This window comes from Taudactylus pleione, unplaced genomic scaffold (genome assembly GCF_031769625.1).
Source record: "Taudactylus pleione unplaced genomic scaffold, aTauple2 ptg000372l, whole genome shotgun sequence".
In the NCBI taxonomy this organism is placed as follows: domain Eukaryota; kingdom Metazoa; phylum Chordata; class Amphibia; order Anura; family Myobatrachidae; genus Taudactylus; species Taudactylus pleione.
Window position 1 is genome coordinate 16,925,276 of NW_028284773.1, and position 20,511 is coordinate 16,945,786.

At 43.0% G+C, this 20,511-nt stretch overlaps 1 protein-coding gene across 25 annotated transcripts in view; it reads left to right on the top strand.

Annotated features, from left to right (window-relative positions):
• The window catches only part of DLG1 (discs large MAGUK scaffold protein 1), a 385,534-nt gene that overhangs the window by 235,504 nt on the left and 129,519 nt on the right, over positions 1-20,511 (top strand). For all 25 annotated transcript variants that reach the window (XM_088444821.1, XM_088444828.1, XM_088444822.1 and 22 more), the window contains one exon: positions 7,079-7,223. In XM_088444821.1, coding sequence (XP_088300947.1) covers positions 7,079-7,223 — 145 coding nt within the window. The remainder of the gene's footprint in view (positions 1-7,078; positions 7,224-20,511) is intronic.

Sequence of the window (20,511 nt, forward strand, 5' to 3'; positions counted from 1 at the left end):
GTGCACGAGAGACAATCCCATCCTACTGGTTTTGTGAACTTCTGTGAGTTTCTTCGGTACCCAGCATAAACACTTTCATGTACCCCAGTTGCTTATGAACAGTCTTGTGCTCTGTACCCACTGAGTTCAGATCACTAACTCAAATGCGTCTGTTCTCCTGAATCGGACATTCAGTGCGACACAGATCGCTGCTCATTTTAAACATCTGTCCTGCAGTTATCAAAGGCAGTGCACCAAACCTGTTTCCGTGACGTTATCACTGTAAACCTCGACAAGTTGGTGATGAATTTCAGCTGCTAGTGTGTACTTTAGATACAGAACTGTGATCACACTACCACCTCAATGTTTCACAATGTTTCCACCAGCCCCGCCATCTTACAACTGATGTTGGGACAGTATGACTGATATGAGGAACAGTCTAATGGCTGTGAGAAAAAGCAGTGGTCTACCTGCTCTTGCCTTTTGGGAAATTAGAATGAAATGGAGACCATTACATACATAGGAGGTCTTGTTACCTTGCTTATTAAACCACCCTCATACAATCAAAAGTAGGAAAGGATGACACTGGACATTGTAATAAATTAGTTGTAAAAAACATTGCGGCTAAATGAATGGCAATGAAAAATAGGAAATATGTCTATGTAATCAGGATAAACTTGTGAGTGCAAACATCACGGAGGTCGGTGTCTGTATTTTGACCGCTGGGATACGAAGTACTTCCTGTTTACGTGTGTGTGTGTGTAAGATATATAGATAGGTATATCAATAGTTAAGCCGGGTACACACTAGGACGACGGGCAGTCAACACGATGGTCGGGACAAATTCCCTTCATCCTGGACCAATCGAGATTGTCCGTACACACTGTGCAATCCTGTGAACGACGGAACAATATCTTGTTCCGTCCTTCATTGAACTGCACTACATCGTACACGATATCTTCTGTTTGGCCATTCAGAATGGCCAACCAGAAGCTATTGTATACGACTTGCGGGACGCGCAATTTGGTATACACACTGTACGATCTGCCCAATATGACGTACCCATTTGCCTGGAAATTTCATTTCGGGCAGATATCGTCCTATTGTGTACCCGGCCTTAAGGTGTGTATCCACTAATAGACAGAGAAACGAAAGCACGATTACAACATTGTAATCGTGCTGTCGTTTTACAGTCTGTGATGTGCCTACACTGAACGTTCAGTATAGGCACATCCATCATCCCCCGTACATGCTGAACCTGACGTAATCGTCAGGTTGACCAGCATGTATGGGTGATGATAGACGTCAGAAACGACCAGCGGGCACGCGCATTACTGGTCGTTTTTCTTTTTCATTTAAATGCCCGATTTACGGCCGATTACTGAGCGATTGCACGATTACGATGTCTTAATCGTGCAATCGCTCAGTAAGGTTGCGTAGTGGATACGCACCTTAAGAGATAAATATTACAAGAGATATAGATTAGGGGTGTGCACCGGCCACTTTTTGTGTTTTGGATCTGGATCTATCTTCGTGTTTTGGATCTGGATTGGTTTTGCCAAAACCACCCTTCGGTGTTCTGGGTTTTGTGTTTTTGGATCTGTATTTTTTTTTAAAAAAGCATAAAAACAACTAAAATCACAGAATGTGTTGATTTTTCTGCTCCTATCCTATTATTAACCTCAAAAATCTTAATTTCCACTCATTTCCAGTTTATTCTGAACACCTCACAATAGTGTTTTTATGTCCAAAAGGTTGCACCGAGGTAGATGGATGACTATGCTAAGCGACACGAGTGGGCGGCACAAACACGTGGCCCATCTAGGAGTGACACTGCAGTGGCAGACAGGATGGCAGTTTGAAAAACTCGGCCCCAAACAGTACATAATGCAAAGAAAAAAAAGAGGTGCAAGATGGAATTGTCCTTGGGCCCTCCCACCCACCCTTATGTTGTAAAAACAGGACATGCACACTTTAACAAACCAATCATTTCAGCGCCAGGGTCTGCCACACGACTGTGGCTGAAATGATTGGTTCGTTTGGGCCCCCACAAAACAAGCTGGCAATTAATGTGTCCCTGCACAAACTGGCTCTACGGAGGCAAGATGTCGTCCTCATCCTCCTCATTCACCGATTCCTCACCCTCTTCAGTGTTGTGTACATCCTCATCCTCACAGAGTATTAATTCGTCCCCGCTGGAATCCACCACCACAGGTCCCCCTGTACGTTCTGGAGGCTGGTCTCCCTGGAAAAGTTGATAATTCATTTTTATGAACATCATCTCCACATTTTGTGGAAGCAACCTCCTACGCCTTTTGCTGACAAGGTTCCCGGCTGCACTAAACACTCTTTCGGAGTGCACACTGGAGGGGGGGCAACTCAGGTAAAATAGAGCCAGTTTGTACAGGGGCCTCCAAATTGCCTCTTTTTCCTGCCAGAACATGTACGGACTGTCTGACATGCCTACTTGGATGCTGTCACCGATGTAATCCTTTAACAGACAGACGCACGCTTGTCGCTGCTGCTTTGAGGATGCAGGTGGAATCTAGACGGGATTTGGAACCGGGGACACACTACCTCCATCAATTGTCTAAATCCCACTGCACTAATGGCGGATACCGGACGCACGTCTAACACCAACATAGCAGTCAAGGCCTCAGTTATACGTTTTGCTTCAGGATGACTGCTGTCGTACTTCATCCTCCTCGCTAAAGACTGTTGGAGGGTCAATTGTTTAGTAAAAGTAGTGGTGTTCCTACTTCCTCTCTGGGATGATGAACAACTCCCAGCAACAGCACTAGGAGGAAGTGGTTCTTGATCTTTCCCTATTTTATTTTTATCGGAGAAAGTTTGGTCCTCCATTTATGTTATATTGATATATACATGCGGCTAAGGCGCACACAAACACAGAAAATATTTTTTTATTTTTGCTGGAGAGTAGTGCACTTTGTGGGTTACACCACCCTTTAAGAAATGAGCCAGCTGGCTCTTTACTTATGGGACACAGGCGCACGCTTGGCGCTGCTCCTTTGTTGATGCACGTGCAGCCACAGTGCACACAATTCACAAACACAGAAAATATTTTTTTATTTTGTTTGGAGTGCCCTTTGGGGGTTACAGCACCCTTTAACGGACAAGCCAGCCGGCCTTTTACTTATGGGACACAAGCGCACGCTTGGCACTACTTTGTTTTGATAAATTGGATTTCTTGGTTGATTTTTCTTGTAGTGATAGTTGGTTTTCATTGTATTTATCTGAGAAGCTACTTTATTTTCTGTATAACTAATATCTATTTAATCTGTTTTATCATACATTATAATAGTCTTTCTAAATGATCTTATAACAGATCAGTAGATTGCTTGGAGTTCTATATTTTGCTTCATGCAATAGAGGCTATTGCCTTTTTTGTAAGATATTGTATAGTAGTAACACGGGTATAGTCTACTGTTGGTTAGTCTTATGCTTTTACTTTTTTGTTTTTGTAGATTTTGGGCAGTTCAGTGTAATATTTTTTATGATGTTTTAACGCAGTCGCAGCCAATTAGTTAATACAATTATCATTCTTTAACTTTGCTTCCCGTGAGGGTCTATTTATACACTGACATTACCAGGGGCTGGATGCCTAATGGAAGACTTTTTGTTGAGTTGTGGTTACCAAACTTTTGGTTTCATATTTGTTTTGCAACCCTTGTTTTTATTATTTATAATGGCAAGATATGTCAGCAACTACATTACATTGTCCATATATATGTGTGTGTGTGTGTGTGTGTGTATATATATGTCTGTGTGTGTGTGTGTGTGTGTGTATATATATATATATATATATATATATATATATTTTTTTTTTTTAATACTGGAGAATTGCTTCTCATCGACTTACAGCTGAACACAACATGGGCATGGATTGGCACAGCAGGGAATAGAACTGTGGAGTGGTGGTTCATCCCCTGAGGCATGGATTTTACTTCTAAGAATGGTAGACGTGCATTTGTTTATAAATTTGTATGTATGTATAAAGATATAGGTATATTACGTTTTTATTGAATATACAAAAAGAGGGGTACAGAAATGAAAGGGGGAGGGAGGGTAGTAAAAATAGTCTATTCAGAAGTTTAATATGCATGTCTCTGTGGTTGGTACACCTTGACATGGCAATAAAAGGTAGGGTGGATAGATTCCCATTGTTTTGGCGTAACGTGCATTGGAGGTCATTTTCCCATTGTAGTTGGATAGGGGATTTATCTCAAGGGTCAGGAGGAGACAAAAGATGGTACAGTAGGAAATAGTGCCACAAGAAGAGGCACTAGTTAGTCTTTCTAGATCCTTAGTAGGAGATACAAACGACAGCATGGGTTGGTACTCAGTTTGCACCCAATGTCTAACCTGAAGGTAGCGGAACCAAGTGGAAGGCCTCAAGCCAAACTTGGCATGAAGGTCTGAAAAGAAGAATGGAGGAGGAGGAAAACATATCTGCCATGGTCATAATGCCCACATGAAGCCAGTAAGAGGCATGGAGGTTCAAGTTAATGTCTCTTGCCAAGTAAAAGGAATGCGCTGCTTCAAACCCTGCAGAATGGAGAAATATTGATAGGAGGAGCCTCTGTTTGGTGGTGTTGAGTTATAGTATGAGGCTGTACTATATTGGTCTAAAATAGCCTGAAGAGCGGACTACGAGGTACCAGGATGACATCGTCCACAAATAGGCAGAGTCTGGGAGATGCCATGTATCAAAGGCATAGAGCTTAGGATATCCGCCCTGGAAGCTGCATTTGGAAAACACCTGATTCATATACCCCCAGTTTAGCCTGTTGAACATGTTTATGGCATTGAGGGAAAGGAGCAGTAATTCAGATTGCGCGCTTTACACCCATTCAGTGAGATCCAAAATTCTTTAGGCATTGTCAGGTACCTGGTGTCCAAGAAAAAAATTGGTTTGAATCAACTACGGGAACAAGGGATTAAGGCGATTGACTGTGAATTTAGCAAATATTTTCATATCGGTGTTGAGAATTGCTATGGGCTTATAGTTTCTACAATCACTGGGGTTTTTATCTGGCTTCGGTATTATTAGAATCTGAGCCTCGACCTCCTCTTTTGGAAATTTGCCAGATTTAGATGCTTTGTAGAGTTACACCAAAATTGATCAGAGAACCTCACTGAATGCAGAATAAAAAGATTTATATAGCCATCTGGGATGGGGAACATTTCTTTTAGGCAGTTGCTTAATTACCAGCTGTACTTCCTATAGAGACTATGGGGCAGATGGTTGAGGGGATAGAGTGGTCTTCTCTTAAAATGTACAACTGGGCATAAGTAGTAAACAATGAGCAATATCTAAAGAATTAAGACATTTAGGGCGGTATCCAATTGGCCCCGAACATTGTTTGTTTGGGTGCTAATGGATCCCCCAGGGCTATCCAATTATCCCCGAAGTCTGCCAGACGCCGGCACTTATCGGGACTTTATTTTTTTGGTACCTGATGTGTCTCGAAAAAGAATCCACGATAAGTGCAGTTTTTTTACAGCCTCAATGGCGAAAATGCACAGGCCCTTAGCTTATCACAGATCTTGTGTTTTCGGGTGAAATATCCTATTATTTAGTCCAGATAAAAAAACATAGTAGAAAAATGAGGATAATCTGTGAAAAATCCCCGTTTTTCGACGATAGCGGCTAATTGGATACCATGCCAGAGCGATCGACAATCCATTTAATTCTATTGCGGGCCAGATGTCATCGCAACTTACGAGCCAAAAGTCGTGAGGCCTTATTTCCAGCTGTTTAAAAACTTTGGCGGAGGTGGGTAAAAGCAGACTGCATGCAAAGCATAAAAAGCTTCTGAAGCTGCTTTGTTGCACCTCCTGAAGCTCTTTTTGAAGGGATTCAGAGAGATGAGTTGGTTTTGGAGTACAAGCATCCGGAGAGTACACTCCAGTTCGGCATGTGTTTTGGCCGAGCGGGCTTTCATCTGAGCTCCCTTCTAAATGGAAGTGCCCCTAAGTACAGAGCACACCAATAAGTGAAGATGGACCGGTCAGTGGCGGAATTAGAGTGTATTAGGAAATCGACTCTGTGAGGGCTTGCAATATTTCACGGTTAGTCAATTGATACTCAGGAAAACGTCATGGGCAGGCTGGGGGGAAACGCTGACCTTTGTCCACACCCACAAAAGAGAAGGGATACGTCTCCAGGGGAAGGTTTTACCTGATGCCCGTGTGATACAATAAAGGTGAACCAAATTACTGCCTCTGGTCATAGTGTGCATACCTCAGGGATGCCTACTGGGGTCCCTCACAGTATGTATATTTAAATGTGTACTTATATATGTGTATCTATGTATATGTGTGTGTGTATGTAGGGTTTGCATGGGTTGTTGCTGATATTTGGCGAAAATTGCATTACAATAGCCCCATTACAAATATATTTACTGAGAAAAATTATGTTGTTTTCAATACTTATTTTACCGTGTGTGTGTATATATTTATTTATTTATTTTGAGGTCCCTTACATCAGATAAACAAAGAGCACCTCTGACATGTGATCACCTTATTCGAAGCACAACATATATGTGTATATGAATGTATACATTTGTCTATATGTGTATATAATTTTATTCTGTGAATCAGGTGATCACATGTCAAAGGCGTGGTGGTCTTTGCATCTGATGTAATGGTGTAATGACCCCCAGAATTGTAGTAATTGTGTCATCAGGTTTTTTTCTTTTACTGTGAAGCCAAGTGTACTGAATGATCTACCAAAATGCAGCAAGCTCCCCTGTACAGCACTGTACCCAATCATCCTCCTTGTTTTCATTGCACTCTGTAGAAGTAGGCATACTGTACAGCATATTTAGTCTTTCTATTAGCTTTGTGAACTAAAGAAGGTTGTTGGCTCCCTGAGAAGAAAACTCCTCATATATATTACAGAAACAAATGGACAGTGACTTGCACTTATTAACTGCCAGTAGATTTCTGTCCCTGGGCTCAAAACATTATGCTGCAGACATGTCATGTTTCCACTAAGTCACACATACAAGTAAAAATGTCCTTTTAAGTTCAGATAAATGTGTGTTTAACATTCTTTTTATCTTTTTTCCCATAGGTTAATTTGGTGTGTTTGGAAGAAGTTAGTCATGAAGAAGCTGTGACAGCTTTGAAAAATACATCAGATTTTGTTTATCTCAAAGTAGCAAAACCGACCACTATGTTTATGAATGACAGTTATGCTCCACCAGATATTACCAACTGTAAGTAGCCAGAACATTAATAAGCTAAGTGTTGGAATGATTTTGATGATTATCATTTAAAACGCAATAATGTAGTAAGTGATTAATGTTATGAAAGAATCAAACACCATTGTGTTTGTAGTAACTTGTATAATTAAGCAGTTTCTCTCTTATCAGTCTATAAACATGTGTCCTCATACACTATTGCTGCAGTTGCACCATGCAGCCTTTCTCCTCACTCCAAGTCCCACGTGACTTGTCTTGCGCTGATCGTCCTTTTTTGCTTGAAAATGTGCCTTGGTCGCAGTTAGATACGACAAACCGCTTCACGAGACTGCACTGAATAATTTGTTAGGTGACACTTGTATATATGTGTGTGCGACTGAGGCCCATATTCAATTAGTATCGCACCCGCGATACTGTTCTGCATGCCCGACTTTTCCTCTACATCTCGTATTTTAGCTGCGGAAACTTAACGCACGCATCCCCGCAATTTGCCATATTCAATTCCAAAACACGTGAAAACGCAATCCGGCGAATGCAAACCAGGCGAAAAGTGCTGTCGGAATTGGGAAAATCAGCCTTATACCCCCTAAAAGATGCACTAACATTGGGGATCAATGTACATTCCCTCAAATAGCCCTTATAAAGTTATATGGGGTACTTAAGGGGTGTCATTTTCTTCTAATTAGCTTCTATGCACAAGTGGTGAAGAATAGCATTAAAAAGTTTTTTTAGAGAAAATAAGTGCTCGTGTCAAATTTGGGGTACCTGAAAATGGGTGCAAGCATGTTTTAATGTTTTCAAAGTGAAATTTTAAATAATGCAAATTTGCACTCCCAAAAATGCACCTGCAATCCCAAAAACACTTGACCCTTTCTTAGTGCACCCCCAGTACCTTATCTTGCTAGTTTGCGAACTTGTCCCCCCACTTTGAACTTGTTCGCCACCATTTTCAGTTATTTTTTTGGGATGTTCCCCTCTTTTTTTTTTTTTTTTTTCTTTTTTACGCAGTTATCCTTTGGGGGCTGTCCCAAGGGTGCTGTGTGGATTCACCACCTTTGTACCCCTAAGTAGCGTTTTTGCAATTTTTTTCAACACCAATTCATTTTTGGCCTATTACATTGCATTGCGTTTTCGTGTATGCGAAAAGTGAATGCAGTTGAATATGGAGTTTCCGCCTGGCGAAAAGTCGCAATCGGAGATACTGTTTTGCGGCTTCTGACTTTTCACCTCTAATTGAATACGGGCCTGAATTTGTGAACGAATTGTTATGATGCGGAGCACAGCTTTTTTTCATGCCAAGTTCCATTTGTGCTTCATTTACAGACTCAGACACACAGAATCACATAAGTATCATATATTAAATTAATCATTGCTGTCTCTTGAAGCAGTTTTTATCGGCATCTGATTGCGACCAAGACTCCTGTTCACATAAAAAAGACGCTCTGCACAAGCAAAGTCGCACCGGTCCAGTCGGCTCACTCGCACCAGGTGTCTCACGCTGCATGGCGTATTGAGGCTAGGTGTATGAGGACACATCTGTATATCTGTCTTGTTTAACGTTGCATTTGATGCCTGCGCTTTGGCCAGGTACTGTTCGATTTGGTTCCCGGACTAGTTCTTAGTTACAATAGGTCACTGGGATTTAATGCATATTGAAAGATGTTTCAGAATTTTCTCACCATTAGTAGTGATTTAACATACAGGGGGGTATGTGAGTCATGATTATAATCCCTCCAACACTCATGTAGTTTTTACAGTTTAAAACTAATTTAACTAACAAAACCCTAAAACAAAATAAAATGTCCCTGCAGCCCATAAAAACTACATCAATTCACCCTACATGACATGGACGCATTTATAACATAGTCATGCAGTAATTGCAACAATTCTTTACAAACCTTGTGTTGCCTGTCCACCCCAGCCCTGTGCATCCTAAAAACTTTTAAACATGGTTTGTGTATTAATATGCAAATGTGACTTACTGTTGGGTCGGGGATTATGCTAAAATATACTTTCCAGCTCTAGGGCAGTATTGCATAGGTAATGTGTGATGACTTTTCATCAGTAATCTCTTATTTTGGCCTACTTGCATGGAGAACATGTAGTCTGTCATAACTGTACTGTGCCATGACGTGGTCACAGCACATACTGTTGACTGTTGCATCAGTTACTAAATTGACAATACATGTTATCGCCTGCTGCTAACAAGTCCCCATTTCCATCAGTTGGGACACATCCATAAACTTTAATAATCAGTGCCAAGAATAATTCAATTGCTATCTCCTGTCTGCCCCTGAATCACAAAACGTCCCACCACTTTAGTGGTTTGTCTGACTTGAAACAGCTGTGAGAATACATCATTGGCAAGTAGTGTGCTGTAGAGGGAATCAGTTTGATTTATCGCTGGCCGCATGGTTCTAATGCCGACAACGGTCGCTCGTCAGAGGAGGAAATCCTGATCGTCCTTAGGGTAAATATAACTAACCTAATTCCCCCACCCTAAAACCTCCTTTTAGGGGGGCCTAACCCTAACCTTTCCCCCCAAGTGCCTAAACTTAACCTCCCCTTCCCCGCAGACTAACCCTGAGTCTCCCGGGGTGCTTAGCCCCCCATACCCCTAGCCTAACCCTAACCTCCCGGGGGAGTGCCTAACCCTGAATCCCCCCTGGGAGCCCGTATCCTAACACCCCCATGCGTGGGGCTGTCCGCGCCCGGTTTACCTTCGATCGGTAAGCTGGGTGTCTGGCTCCCGGTGTAGGACTAACGACAGGCATCGAGATTTCGTACCTTGCCGGGATTAAGCAGTCGACTGCTTCCACTGTAGAGGGCAGCTCCAGAATTATTGTTAGAGGTACAGTTATTCAGTCCACAGCTAGAATATAAAAAAGCACTAAGGAGCAGTCAACTTTCAAAATCAAATTGGAAATATTGTATGGAGAATATTAATAAGGATAACCACAGCTATGTCAAGAGCTAAGCAAGTTGAGAGGAATGCCATGCATTCTAAATTTCTCAGATATTACTCTAGAATTTGCAATAAATTCGACACCAAAGGCAACATAGCACAGAAAATGCTAACATATAAGCAGTAAGCACATTTCCATATCTTAACTATCTACGTCAACAAGTTTGAGTGGCATGACACCAGACATTTAAATTTGGCAAATGTTGCAGGGAAACCCCATAACCACTCAGCTTTTCTCAGATGATGACAAAAAGTCTCTAAGACTCAGGCCTGATTCAATATCTGCTGTGCAGTTTTAGAAATTGCAGAAATCAAATGTTTTATTTAGCTCCTAAAACAAATTCTATGCTAATGAGACATATTTTCATCTATCATCCCTGTACTACGATTACTTTATCGTTCCCATTACGCAAAAAAAAATGCTGAATGCCCTCACTGAAACCTAAATTCAACTCCTTACTTGCTTTAGTCTCTTGATTCTGAATAGGCTTTTAACAGGCTGCACTAAAGCTTCTTCTAGAGCCACATTCTGTTCTCCATAGTATCACTTTATTCCACCACTAGTGTTCCCGCTAGGCTGCGGGAAGGGCAGGGCACCGGTGGGGGTGGGCTAGTAGGAAGCTTCTGTGCGGCCGGTAGGGGAAGGGGCTTCCCCTAAGCTCTCCCCTGCACACTGCATCTATTCACCCAGCGGTGATTGTTCACCACAACTTTTCCGACCCGCGAGGCACTGCGGCCCGTGGGTGGAATGCTCAGGGCAGACTGTTTTTAGCGGGGCACTGCTAAAAGGGCAGGGCTCATTTTGCCCTTTTAAAATCTGACGGGACGCGACGCCCCGTTAAAACAGCCTAGCAGGAACACTAACCACAGAGGCAATGATTTCTAATGAAGGTTTTTTTTAATCCTACAAATTCCTCAAAGCTACCTGTACACATCAGTCCCCCCTGCCCCACGCTCTGCAATGAGGTGGGAGATAGCGGTAATGGGGTGGGCATCTTTTGATGCAAGGGAGAGGGCTGGGGTTGGGGTGGATATGCTAAAAATATATAAAGTGACTCGGGGAGAGGGGTACGAATACAGTGGGGTTGTGTGTGATTTATTTATATATATATATATATATTATATATAAAATATTCTAAAATATAATGCGCACACACACACGTAATGGTAGGTGGTGTCATCGTACTGTGAAATCTTGGAAGTGCCCAGACCTGTATTGGTTGTAATCCGACATCTCGTGAGTCAGTTTGTGTACTGGGAATACCACATGGAAGACATTACCACCCACCATGGACAGTGCAGTAGCTGACCACTGGTGCTTAATGATCGTTACCAGCAGAGTCTGGCCTGAATTATCCGTGGTAACAGACAAGCAATACTGGCTCAAATCGCATCCACATTCAATGCATGAGGTACCAGATGCATATCCAGCTGGTCAGTGAAGCATTCTGTAGCTTATGAGAGCAAAAGACCCACCAGAGTGCCCTTGTTAACACCACAACACTGGCCACGCCTGGGCTTGTGACATTGCTAATTTGACTCTTGAGGACTGGCAACATGTAGCGCGGTTCGATGTGTCATTGTTCCAGTTGTTTCGGGCTGATGGTAGGGTTCGGGTGTGGCACAGATCCCCATAAGGCAATGGATATTAGTTACCAACAGAGCAACATGCAGGCTGGTGGTGGTTCCATAATAGTGTGGGGTTTGTTCACGGGGCATGGGTTAGGTCCACTGGTCCGCCTGAACACATCATTAACCAATAACCACTGCGTTGCATTGATTTAAGACCATTTGCAGCCCTTCATGGACTTCATGTACCCCCACAATGATGAAATATTCCAGAAGGATAATGCACGGTCATCGGTTCCAGGTTGTCCAGAATTGGTTCAAGGAGCATTCTGGAGAGTTATGACGAATGGTGTGGCCACCACGTTTGCCTGACATGAACCCAATCGAGCATTTATGGGATGTGGTACAGAGGTCCGTTCGCAACCAGGATCCGGCACATATAAATATCGCGGAGCTGTGGGAAGCTATCCAGATGGCATGGGTCAACATCTTTCCAGAGGTCTTCTGTCCACTTGTGAAATCAATGCCACATTGAGTTGCTGCACTTCGTTGGCTCCTTCATGATACTAGACATCTATCCCATGACTTTTCGCACTAGAGTGTAGATGTATGTGTGTGTGTGTTTGTATGTATGTATATATATATATATATATATATATATATATATAGAGAGAGAGAGAGAGAGACCTATGTAGATATTTACATAGATATATATATATATATATCTATCTATAGAAATAGATTAGATAGATAGAGAGAGAGAGAGAGTGTGTGTGTGTTAGTGTAGGGAATATAGAAGCGCACTGATTGTGGTATAACATTCCAAAAAAAAAAAAAGTTTTATTATATAACGTGCCAAAAAAAGAAATTTTTTTTTCTTTAAATGTGACACACCTCAAACAATAAGTAAGTGGCAGCTCCAAAATAGTAGTAGGGTTTTGGTACTCAAAACAAATATAAAGAAATGGAAAAAGAAGCGCCTGCTAGTGTCAGAAAAATAGTTAAATCAACACCCAAGTGAAGCAAACTGGTGATTAGTTCACTACTTATCTGGTAAGATGTTCTTCGGTCATGTGACCATTGGGAAGAATATATAAAGGAAAAAAACAAAAAGAAAACCAACATAGTGTGTACCGTACCGCACTGTATGTTATTATATATAACCCAAAAAGAAACTGTATTGGACCCTTTTAGGGAATATTCTTTTTCCAAAGATTAACACAATCAGGGGTCACAGTAAGTTTTCTAATATAAAACAGGTTTTAATAACACAGTGACGCACAATGGTAAAAAGACACACGTACAAGAAATATAAAAAATGAATGCTTATCTGTCCATTTAGGGGGGATCAAGGTACAGCAAACCCAACGCGTTTCGTCTCTAGGACTTCATCAAGGGGATAGAGATCATGTAACAAAGTGCTGTATTTATAAATTAGTTGATTTAAAAATGGAGATCACACATGTAAAACAATTGTGACATCATTTCCTGTGACCAAAAAATCTAAATGAAACTAATCAGGCTTAAAATCAGACATTTATATAAAAAAGAGAGACCATATATAAAAAATAATAAACACAATATTAATAACACATTTAAAAAGGGGAGAGAGATTCGTATATTCCATATCCGAAAGTGAAACGCCAGTGGAACGCATCTAGCACACAGCCTCGTCACATCCGGTGACGAGTCCCCAGTGAAGCATGTCCCAATAAAAATGTCATTTCCGGCATCGGATCTCAGGTGAAGCGCGAACCATATCCAATTTATCATATTTCGATGCCTATGTTAAATCCCTAGCTGGGATTGAGAGGGCTATAACTACATCCCGCTTCTCATATGTCACGGGTGGATCCTGAACTTTCCCAAGTCTCATCCACAACCAACACAGAGGCTCCAGTTTCTAGGAATGATCCCGGACACGCTATGTCAGCGAGTTTTCCTTCCTCAGGAAAAGGTAATCTCCATTCAGAAGATGGTGAGAAGGTTCCTTAGACATCGTCAAGTATCGGTGCACGTCTGCATTAGTCTCCTGGGAAAGATGGTGGCGGCATTCGAGCCCATTCCTTATGAAGGTTTCCACTACAGAACGTTTCGACCTCTCCCAATGGTCAGGATCCCATCTTTTCCTCTACCAACGTGTGAGGTTAGGTTCCAAAACTCTGATACCCCTTCTCTGGTGGCTGAACTCATCGCACTTATTGGAGGGCAAGAGATTTGGAGTGTGGGATTGGGCTCTCCTCACCACAGACGCCAGTCTGAGAGGGTGGGGGGCAGTGATTCGGGAACACCACTTCAAGGGCCGCTTGACCTCGCAGGAAGCGAGTCTGCCGATAAACATCTATGAATTACGAGCAGTGTTCTACACTCTTCAGCCTGCACATCACCTGTTGCAGGGCCGAGCAGTCAGTGTCCAGTCGGACAATGCCACGGCGGTGACGTACATAAACAGACACGGCGGCATCAGAAGTCGGGTGGCAATGAAGGAAGTAAGCCGCATCCTACTCTGGGCAGAAGAGTTTGCGGTGGCGATTTCAGCAATTTCCATTCCAGGCTTATACAATTAGGAGGCAAACTACCTCGGCCTGCAGGACGTGCACCCAGGGGAACGGGCGCTCCATTCTCAGGTTTTTCGACAACTGGTCCAACGGTGGGATCTTCCACAAGTCGACCTCATGGCGTCCAGACAGTCATCAGCTGCCTCTGTATTGCTCTCGGACAAAAGACCCGGAGGCAGTAGCAGTGGACGCACTTTCAACAGCATGGCGGTTCCATTTTGTCTATCTGTTCCCACCCTTTCCTCTTCTCCCTTAGATTCTACAACGCATCAAGAGGGAGAGGTCCAAAGTTCACTTAGTGGCCCCGGATTGGCCTCGCAGAGCTTTGTATTCCAACCTCCGCCTTATGCTGATCGACGATCCGTGGCCCCTACCTCTGAGAGAATATCTCCTACAACAGAGTTTTTTAGTCTATCCAGACTTAAGGCGGCTACGTTTGACGGCGTGGCTGTTAAAAGAGCCATATTACAACGTAAAGGAATCCCATCCAGGTTAATCCTTACTATGCTTTAAGCCCGGAAAGAAGTTACTTCAAAACATTACCACTGTATTTGGAAGGCTTATGTTTCATGGTGTGAACGGCGAGAGTTGTTTCCTACAGTTTTTAAACTAGCCAGAATCCTGCTTTTTCTGCAAGCAGGCTTCTCGGCCGGACTACGTCTGGGTTCCCTGAAAGTTCAGATTTCATCACAGTCTGTATTGTTCCAGAAGAAACTGGCCTTGATTCCAGAGGTTCAGACTTTTCTGCAGGGAGTTATACGGTTACAATCATCCTTTGTGCCTCCTACGGCTCCATGGGATCTGGATCTGGTCCTTTCCTTCTTAAGGTGCGTATCCACTACGCAACCTTACTGAGCAATTGCACGATTACAACATCGTAATCGTGCAATCGCTCAGTAATCTCCTGCAAATCGGGCATTTCAGTGTCAAAAACGACCAGCAATGCGCGTGCCCGCTGGTCGTTTTTTGCATCCATCATCGCCCGTACATGCTGGTCAACCTATCACGTCAGGTTCAGCATGTACGGGGATGATGGATGTGCCTACACTGAATGACTGAACATTCAGTGTAGGCACATCACAGACTGTGAAACGACAGCACAATTACAATGTCGTAATCGTGCTCTAGTTTCTCCGTCTTTTAGTGGATACGTACCTTTACAGTCTTCTCTGTTAGAGAGACTGTGGAGGTTAAATACCTTTCATGGAAGGTGGTTCTTCTACTCGCAATGGCCTCAGCCAGACGGGTGTCGGAGCTTGGGGCTCTATATTGCCGTCCTCCATACTTTTTTTTTTTTTTTCATTTGGATAGGGCGGAACTCTGTATGAGAATGGATTTCCACATCGATCAACCTATTGTGGTACCAGTTCTTCCACAGGATTCACCAACTTCAAGATCCCTGAATGTTGTTAGAGCACTTCGGATCTATGTGAAAAGGACTGCAGCTATACGTAAGACAGACGCTCTGTTTGTCTCATATGACGCTGCTCGTCCGGGTTGGCCAGCTTCCAAACAGACGCTTGCCCGCTGGATTCGTCTGACAGTTAGGCATATGTGGCCTCATCCAAGGAGCCTCCTTTTTCTATTACAGCACATTCCACTCGCTCAATGGGTTCATCGTGGGCAGCTGCTTGTGGGGTTTCCATGGAGTTGATTTGCTGGGCGGCCACTTGGACTGTTTTGCAGGGTTTTCAGCCCGTGATGGGAGCTCTGGGACGTCCCCACTGTCATGAAGCCTCCAGTGTCCCTTAGTGGATGAAGGAGAAAACAGGATTTTGGTACTTACCGATAAATCTCTTTCTCCGATTCCATAGGGGACACTGGATGCCCTCCCTGCGCTGTTCCTTCCTACCATGGTTGTAGTCATATGTTATGACTGTTTGCGGTTTCCTGTGTGTTACTAGTCTTTAAAACTTTCTACACTTTGTGTTGTTTTACCTCCTCCTCTTGTTTGTTTTTTCCAGCTCTCCTGGGGCACAGTTTCCTAAGACTGGACTTGGAGGGGAGTATAGAGGGGGAGGAGCTAGTCACACTTCTAAAATTTAAAGTGCCAACTCCACCTAGCACACGTCTATACCCCACTGTCATAAAGCCTCCTGTGTCCCCTATGGAATCTGAGAAAGGGATTTATCGGTAAATACAGATAGCTCCCGAACGGACACAGCCGGCGCTTCACGGGGCATTGCAGTCCCGTCAGCCAATCAGCGGCAGCGCTGACTGTAGAGCGCCCACTGATTGGCTCCGGCAACTGACAGTTCCCACGTGGGTGAGTCAGCCCACGTGGGAACTGTCAGTTGCCGGAGCCAATCAGCGGGCGCTCTTCAGTCAGCGCTGCTGCTGATTGGCTGACGGGACTGCAATGCCCTGTGAAGCGCAGGCTGCGTCCATTCGGGAGCTATCTGTATGTGTGACGACACACATACAGATAGCTGTGTTGCGTGGCTTGGATAAATGCGTTTGTTTTTTTTTTAAATCCCATGGATTACTACGGAGACCAGCGCTGGATGTAGGTGAGTATGAAATCTTCCTTGCAGGGCCAAGTTGTAAGGATCTACTGGAGAAGGGGACAGAAACTTCTGGTATAGGTAAGTATGTGTGAATGGGTAGGTGTATGTAATAAACTTATACTGGGCACGGTGTGTGTGTTTTGTCTTTTTTTAACTATTTATTTTACAGTGAAATTACAGGTGCCGCATGTCTGCTGGCACTTGTAGTTCCACAAGTGCAAAATGGCAGGCATGCTGGCACTTGTAATTCCACTGTAAAGTACAATAGTGGTACATTATTTGGCCCCCCTATTACCCCGATACCCACCGCTCCAGGGGTATAGGGATGAGCCCCAGGCTTCAGCGTAAGCCTGTGGTGCTCGTGAGAGGGGGGACCCTTTTTTGGGGGGTCCTCAACTCCCCCGAGATCACCGGCTTGCGCTGACCAACTTGGGGTGTAAATCTTTGGACCTGGAGCCCCGGTGATTGGGGGGGGGGGGGGGGGGACCTTATGTAATTTTTTTGGGGGGAAAAATAACTATGCCCAGCAAATTTGGGGTACTTGAAAATGGGGGTCAGCATATTTTCAAGTTGCTAAAGAGACTTGAAAAAATCGTGAAAAACCCACCTGCCGCAAGGAGCTGCAATGAAAAAAACACCTGGGGCATACTTGGGGACCCCCCCAGAGTCAAGTTCGCTATTTTTGAACTTTGTTCCCCAACATTTTTTTTTTTTGGCACCCAAAATTCAAAGTGTTTTTTTTGGAGTGTCCCAATTTTTTTATTTTTTTTTGACACAGATTGTTTCAAGGGGTCATTCTGAAGGGTGCAGGCTATTTTTTTTAAGCCTAAACCCCAATTCTGCACTTTTTTTTGCCACCTATTCAGTGATGAAAAGTTATCCCCGTTTTTTTTCAAAGACTTTTCGAACCTGCGAAAAGTCTTTGAAATTGAATACAGTGTAAAACTAAAACCTGCGATAATGATGTCATAGGTGCGATATTAACGCAAAAACCAGACTTATCGCTCCATATTGAATTCCCCTAATAGTGCACCCCCAGATTATTTCGCTAGTTTTTGAAGTGGTCTCCCCACTTTTATAGTTTTCGCCCCAAATTTGAAAAGCATTTTTTTGGGGTGTTGCTGTAATTTATTTTTACTTTTTTTTTCGTGAATTGTCCTTTTGGGGAGGGTGTACCAAGGGTTCTGAGTGGTTTCCCAATATCTGCACCCCAAAATATAGATTTTGCCATTTTTTTTCTCCTGCAATTCTGTGGAGAAAAGTTTCGCCTATTTTAGTGCATTAACTTTTCACATAAGCGAAAACGGACTGGAATTGAATACGGAAATAAATTTTGGCAAAAAAAAAGGGTGAAAACGGCTTTTCGCTCCTGATTGAAAATGGCCCATAATCTCAATAAACACGACCAAAACTTCAAGCAACTGTGATAATACCCGGGTGCTCACCCATGCAACCAGGACCGCGCACACAAAATTCTAACAAGCGAGAGGCACTCCAGGGTTTTAATAGGATTCCTTATGCCGATGTTTAAAAAATGTATTTCTTTTATCAAGGATACACAAAATAGACGGGTGATAAACTTTATAAAGTAAGCACCTATGTGAGAAACACGCCAGATCGAGCTCCCTCAGCTTCTGGAGATTTGCGCGGTGACATCACACAGCAGTGGGTGGGACCTCAAACACTGCATAACTCACAACTGTTGCTAGGGAGACAACATCAACACATAAAGGTGACGAACCCACCAACATTGCAAATTGAAACAAAACATCAAGCAATAGCAAAGTCAAATCTACGGTATAAAAATATATACAATATATCATAGGCACACTGGAGCAATTATTTCACTGGGAGGTTTTACCTAAGGACACACTTTAGCTGTGGATTTTAAGTAATATATAGAGCATTAGTTTATGCATGAATTCGGGAAATAATTCCTCTAGTGTGATATACATATGTTTGATATTTTCCATCTGACCACATTGGAAATACTATAATGAATCCGTGAAGTCATTCTTGTAATTTAATACACACCCTTTTTGATTGTACTCCTGAAGGAGTGCTGATTGTTTGGCTAATACACCTCTATTAGAAATATTATATCCTTACATAGTCATGTTGCCAAGTAAAGACCCCGACAGACGTCCGTAATCATTACACATGAAAACATGCCATGAATGTATAAATATCCTAAAACATCAATGAATATGCAGGAAAATCATCAGAATCGGCACCTCACTAACTGAATACTATAAAAAGCAATGTAAGCCCAGATTCTCATTCAGCCCTTTAGAATATAAAGTTCCCAATCTGTGAATCCAACGGGATTCACATTGGAGTCGTTTCTGGGATCTATTGCCTCCACGTGACAGGGCTGGAACATGATCTATAATAATATATCTAAGTGTGGCCAGATTATGATTCGCCTCTAAAAAATGTCTGGCCACAGGTTGTTCACTGGAGCCGGATTTAATGGCCGCCCTGATGGCGGATCTATGCAACGCCATCCGTTCACGTAATGTGCGGTCAGTTTTGCCCACATAACTTAAGCCACAGGGGCATGTAATCATGTAAATGATGAATTTAGTTGTGCATGTCACCCTGTGTCTTATATTATATCGCTTTCCGCTATGCGGGTGATGAAAGAATTCACCTGTCGTTATATACCTTGACGTAAGGCAATTAAGGCACTTGTAGCAGCCCAACTTCAATTTGAGAAAGCACTCATCTTCCCTCCTACCTAATCCACTAATGTCTGATTTTACCACCCAATCGCGGATGTTCTTTCCGCCGGTGTAGCATGACATTAGTCTCATGTCTGCCAAATTGAGGTCACCATCTCTCTGTACAATAGACCAAAGATGTTTTGAAACAGAATAAATTTTCACTCAATACAGTAAACTTTCTGGGAATGTGTCTGCTTGTTATATATGTTACGGGTATATAAGTACATTTTTGTCATTTCTTGTTGTATCCTAAGAACGATGCATTAAAGCATCGAAACGTTGAACATATCCCTGCCTGAGTCTCTGATTTTCACCGCAGGCGACTCCCAGCACATGCACTCCTGTGCAAGAAATGACCACAGCAATACTACGGACATTAAATCTACACTGGGGCTAACGAGGGGCTGCTTCCGCCCTCCCTGCAAAATCTGGTAGCCAATCAGCAAAATCTGGTCGCCATGGCGACCTGGCCCCCAGAATTTGTCAAGCCCTGATATATATCACACACAGCCATGGCCAAAAGTTTTGAGAATGAAACAAAACATCCTGAGACCATTCATGTGTGGGGTTGCTTCTCAGCCAAGGGAGTGTGATCACTCACAATTTTGTATAAGAACACAGCCATGGATAAAGAATGGTACCAAAACATCCTCCAAGAGCAGCTTCTCCCAACCATCCATGAACAGTTTGGTGATGAACAATGCCTTTTCCAGCATGATGGCATAAGGCAAAAGTAATAACTAAGTGGCTCAGGGAACAAAACATCAAAATTTTGAGTCCATGGCCAGGAAACTCCCCAGAACTTAATCCCATTGAGAGCTTGTGGTCAATCCTCAATAAGTGGGTGGACAAACAAAACCTACAAATTCTGACAAACTCCAAGCATTGATTAGGCAAGAATGGGTGGCCATTAACCAGTACGTGGCCCAGAAGTTGATTGGCAGCATGCCAGGGCAAATTGCAGAGGTCTTGAAAAAG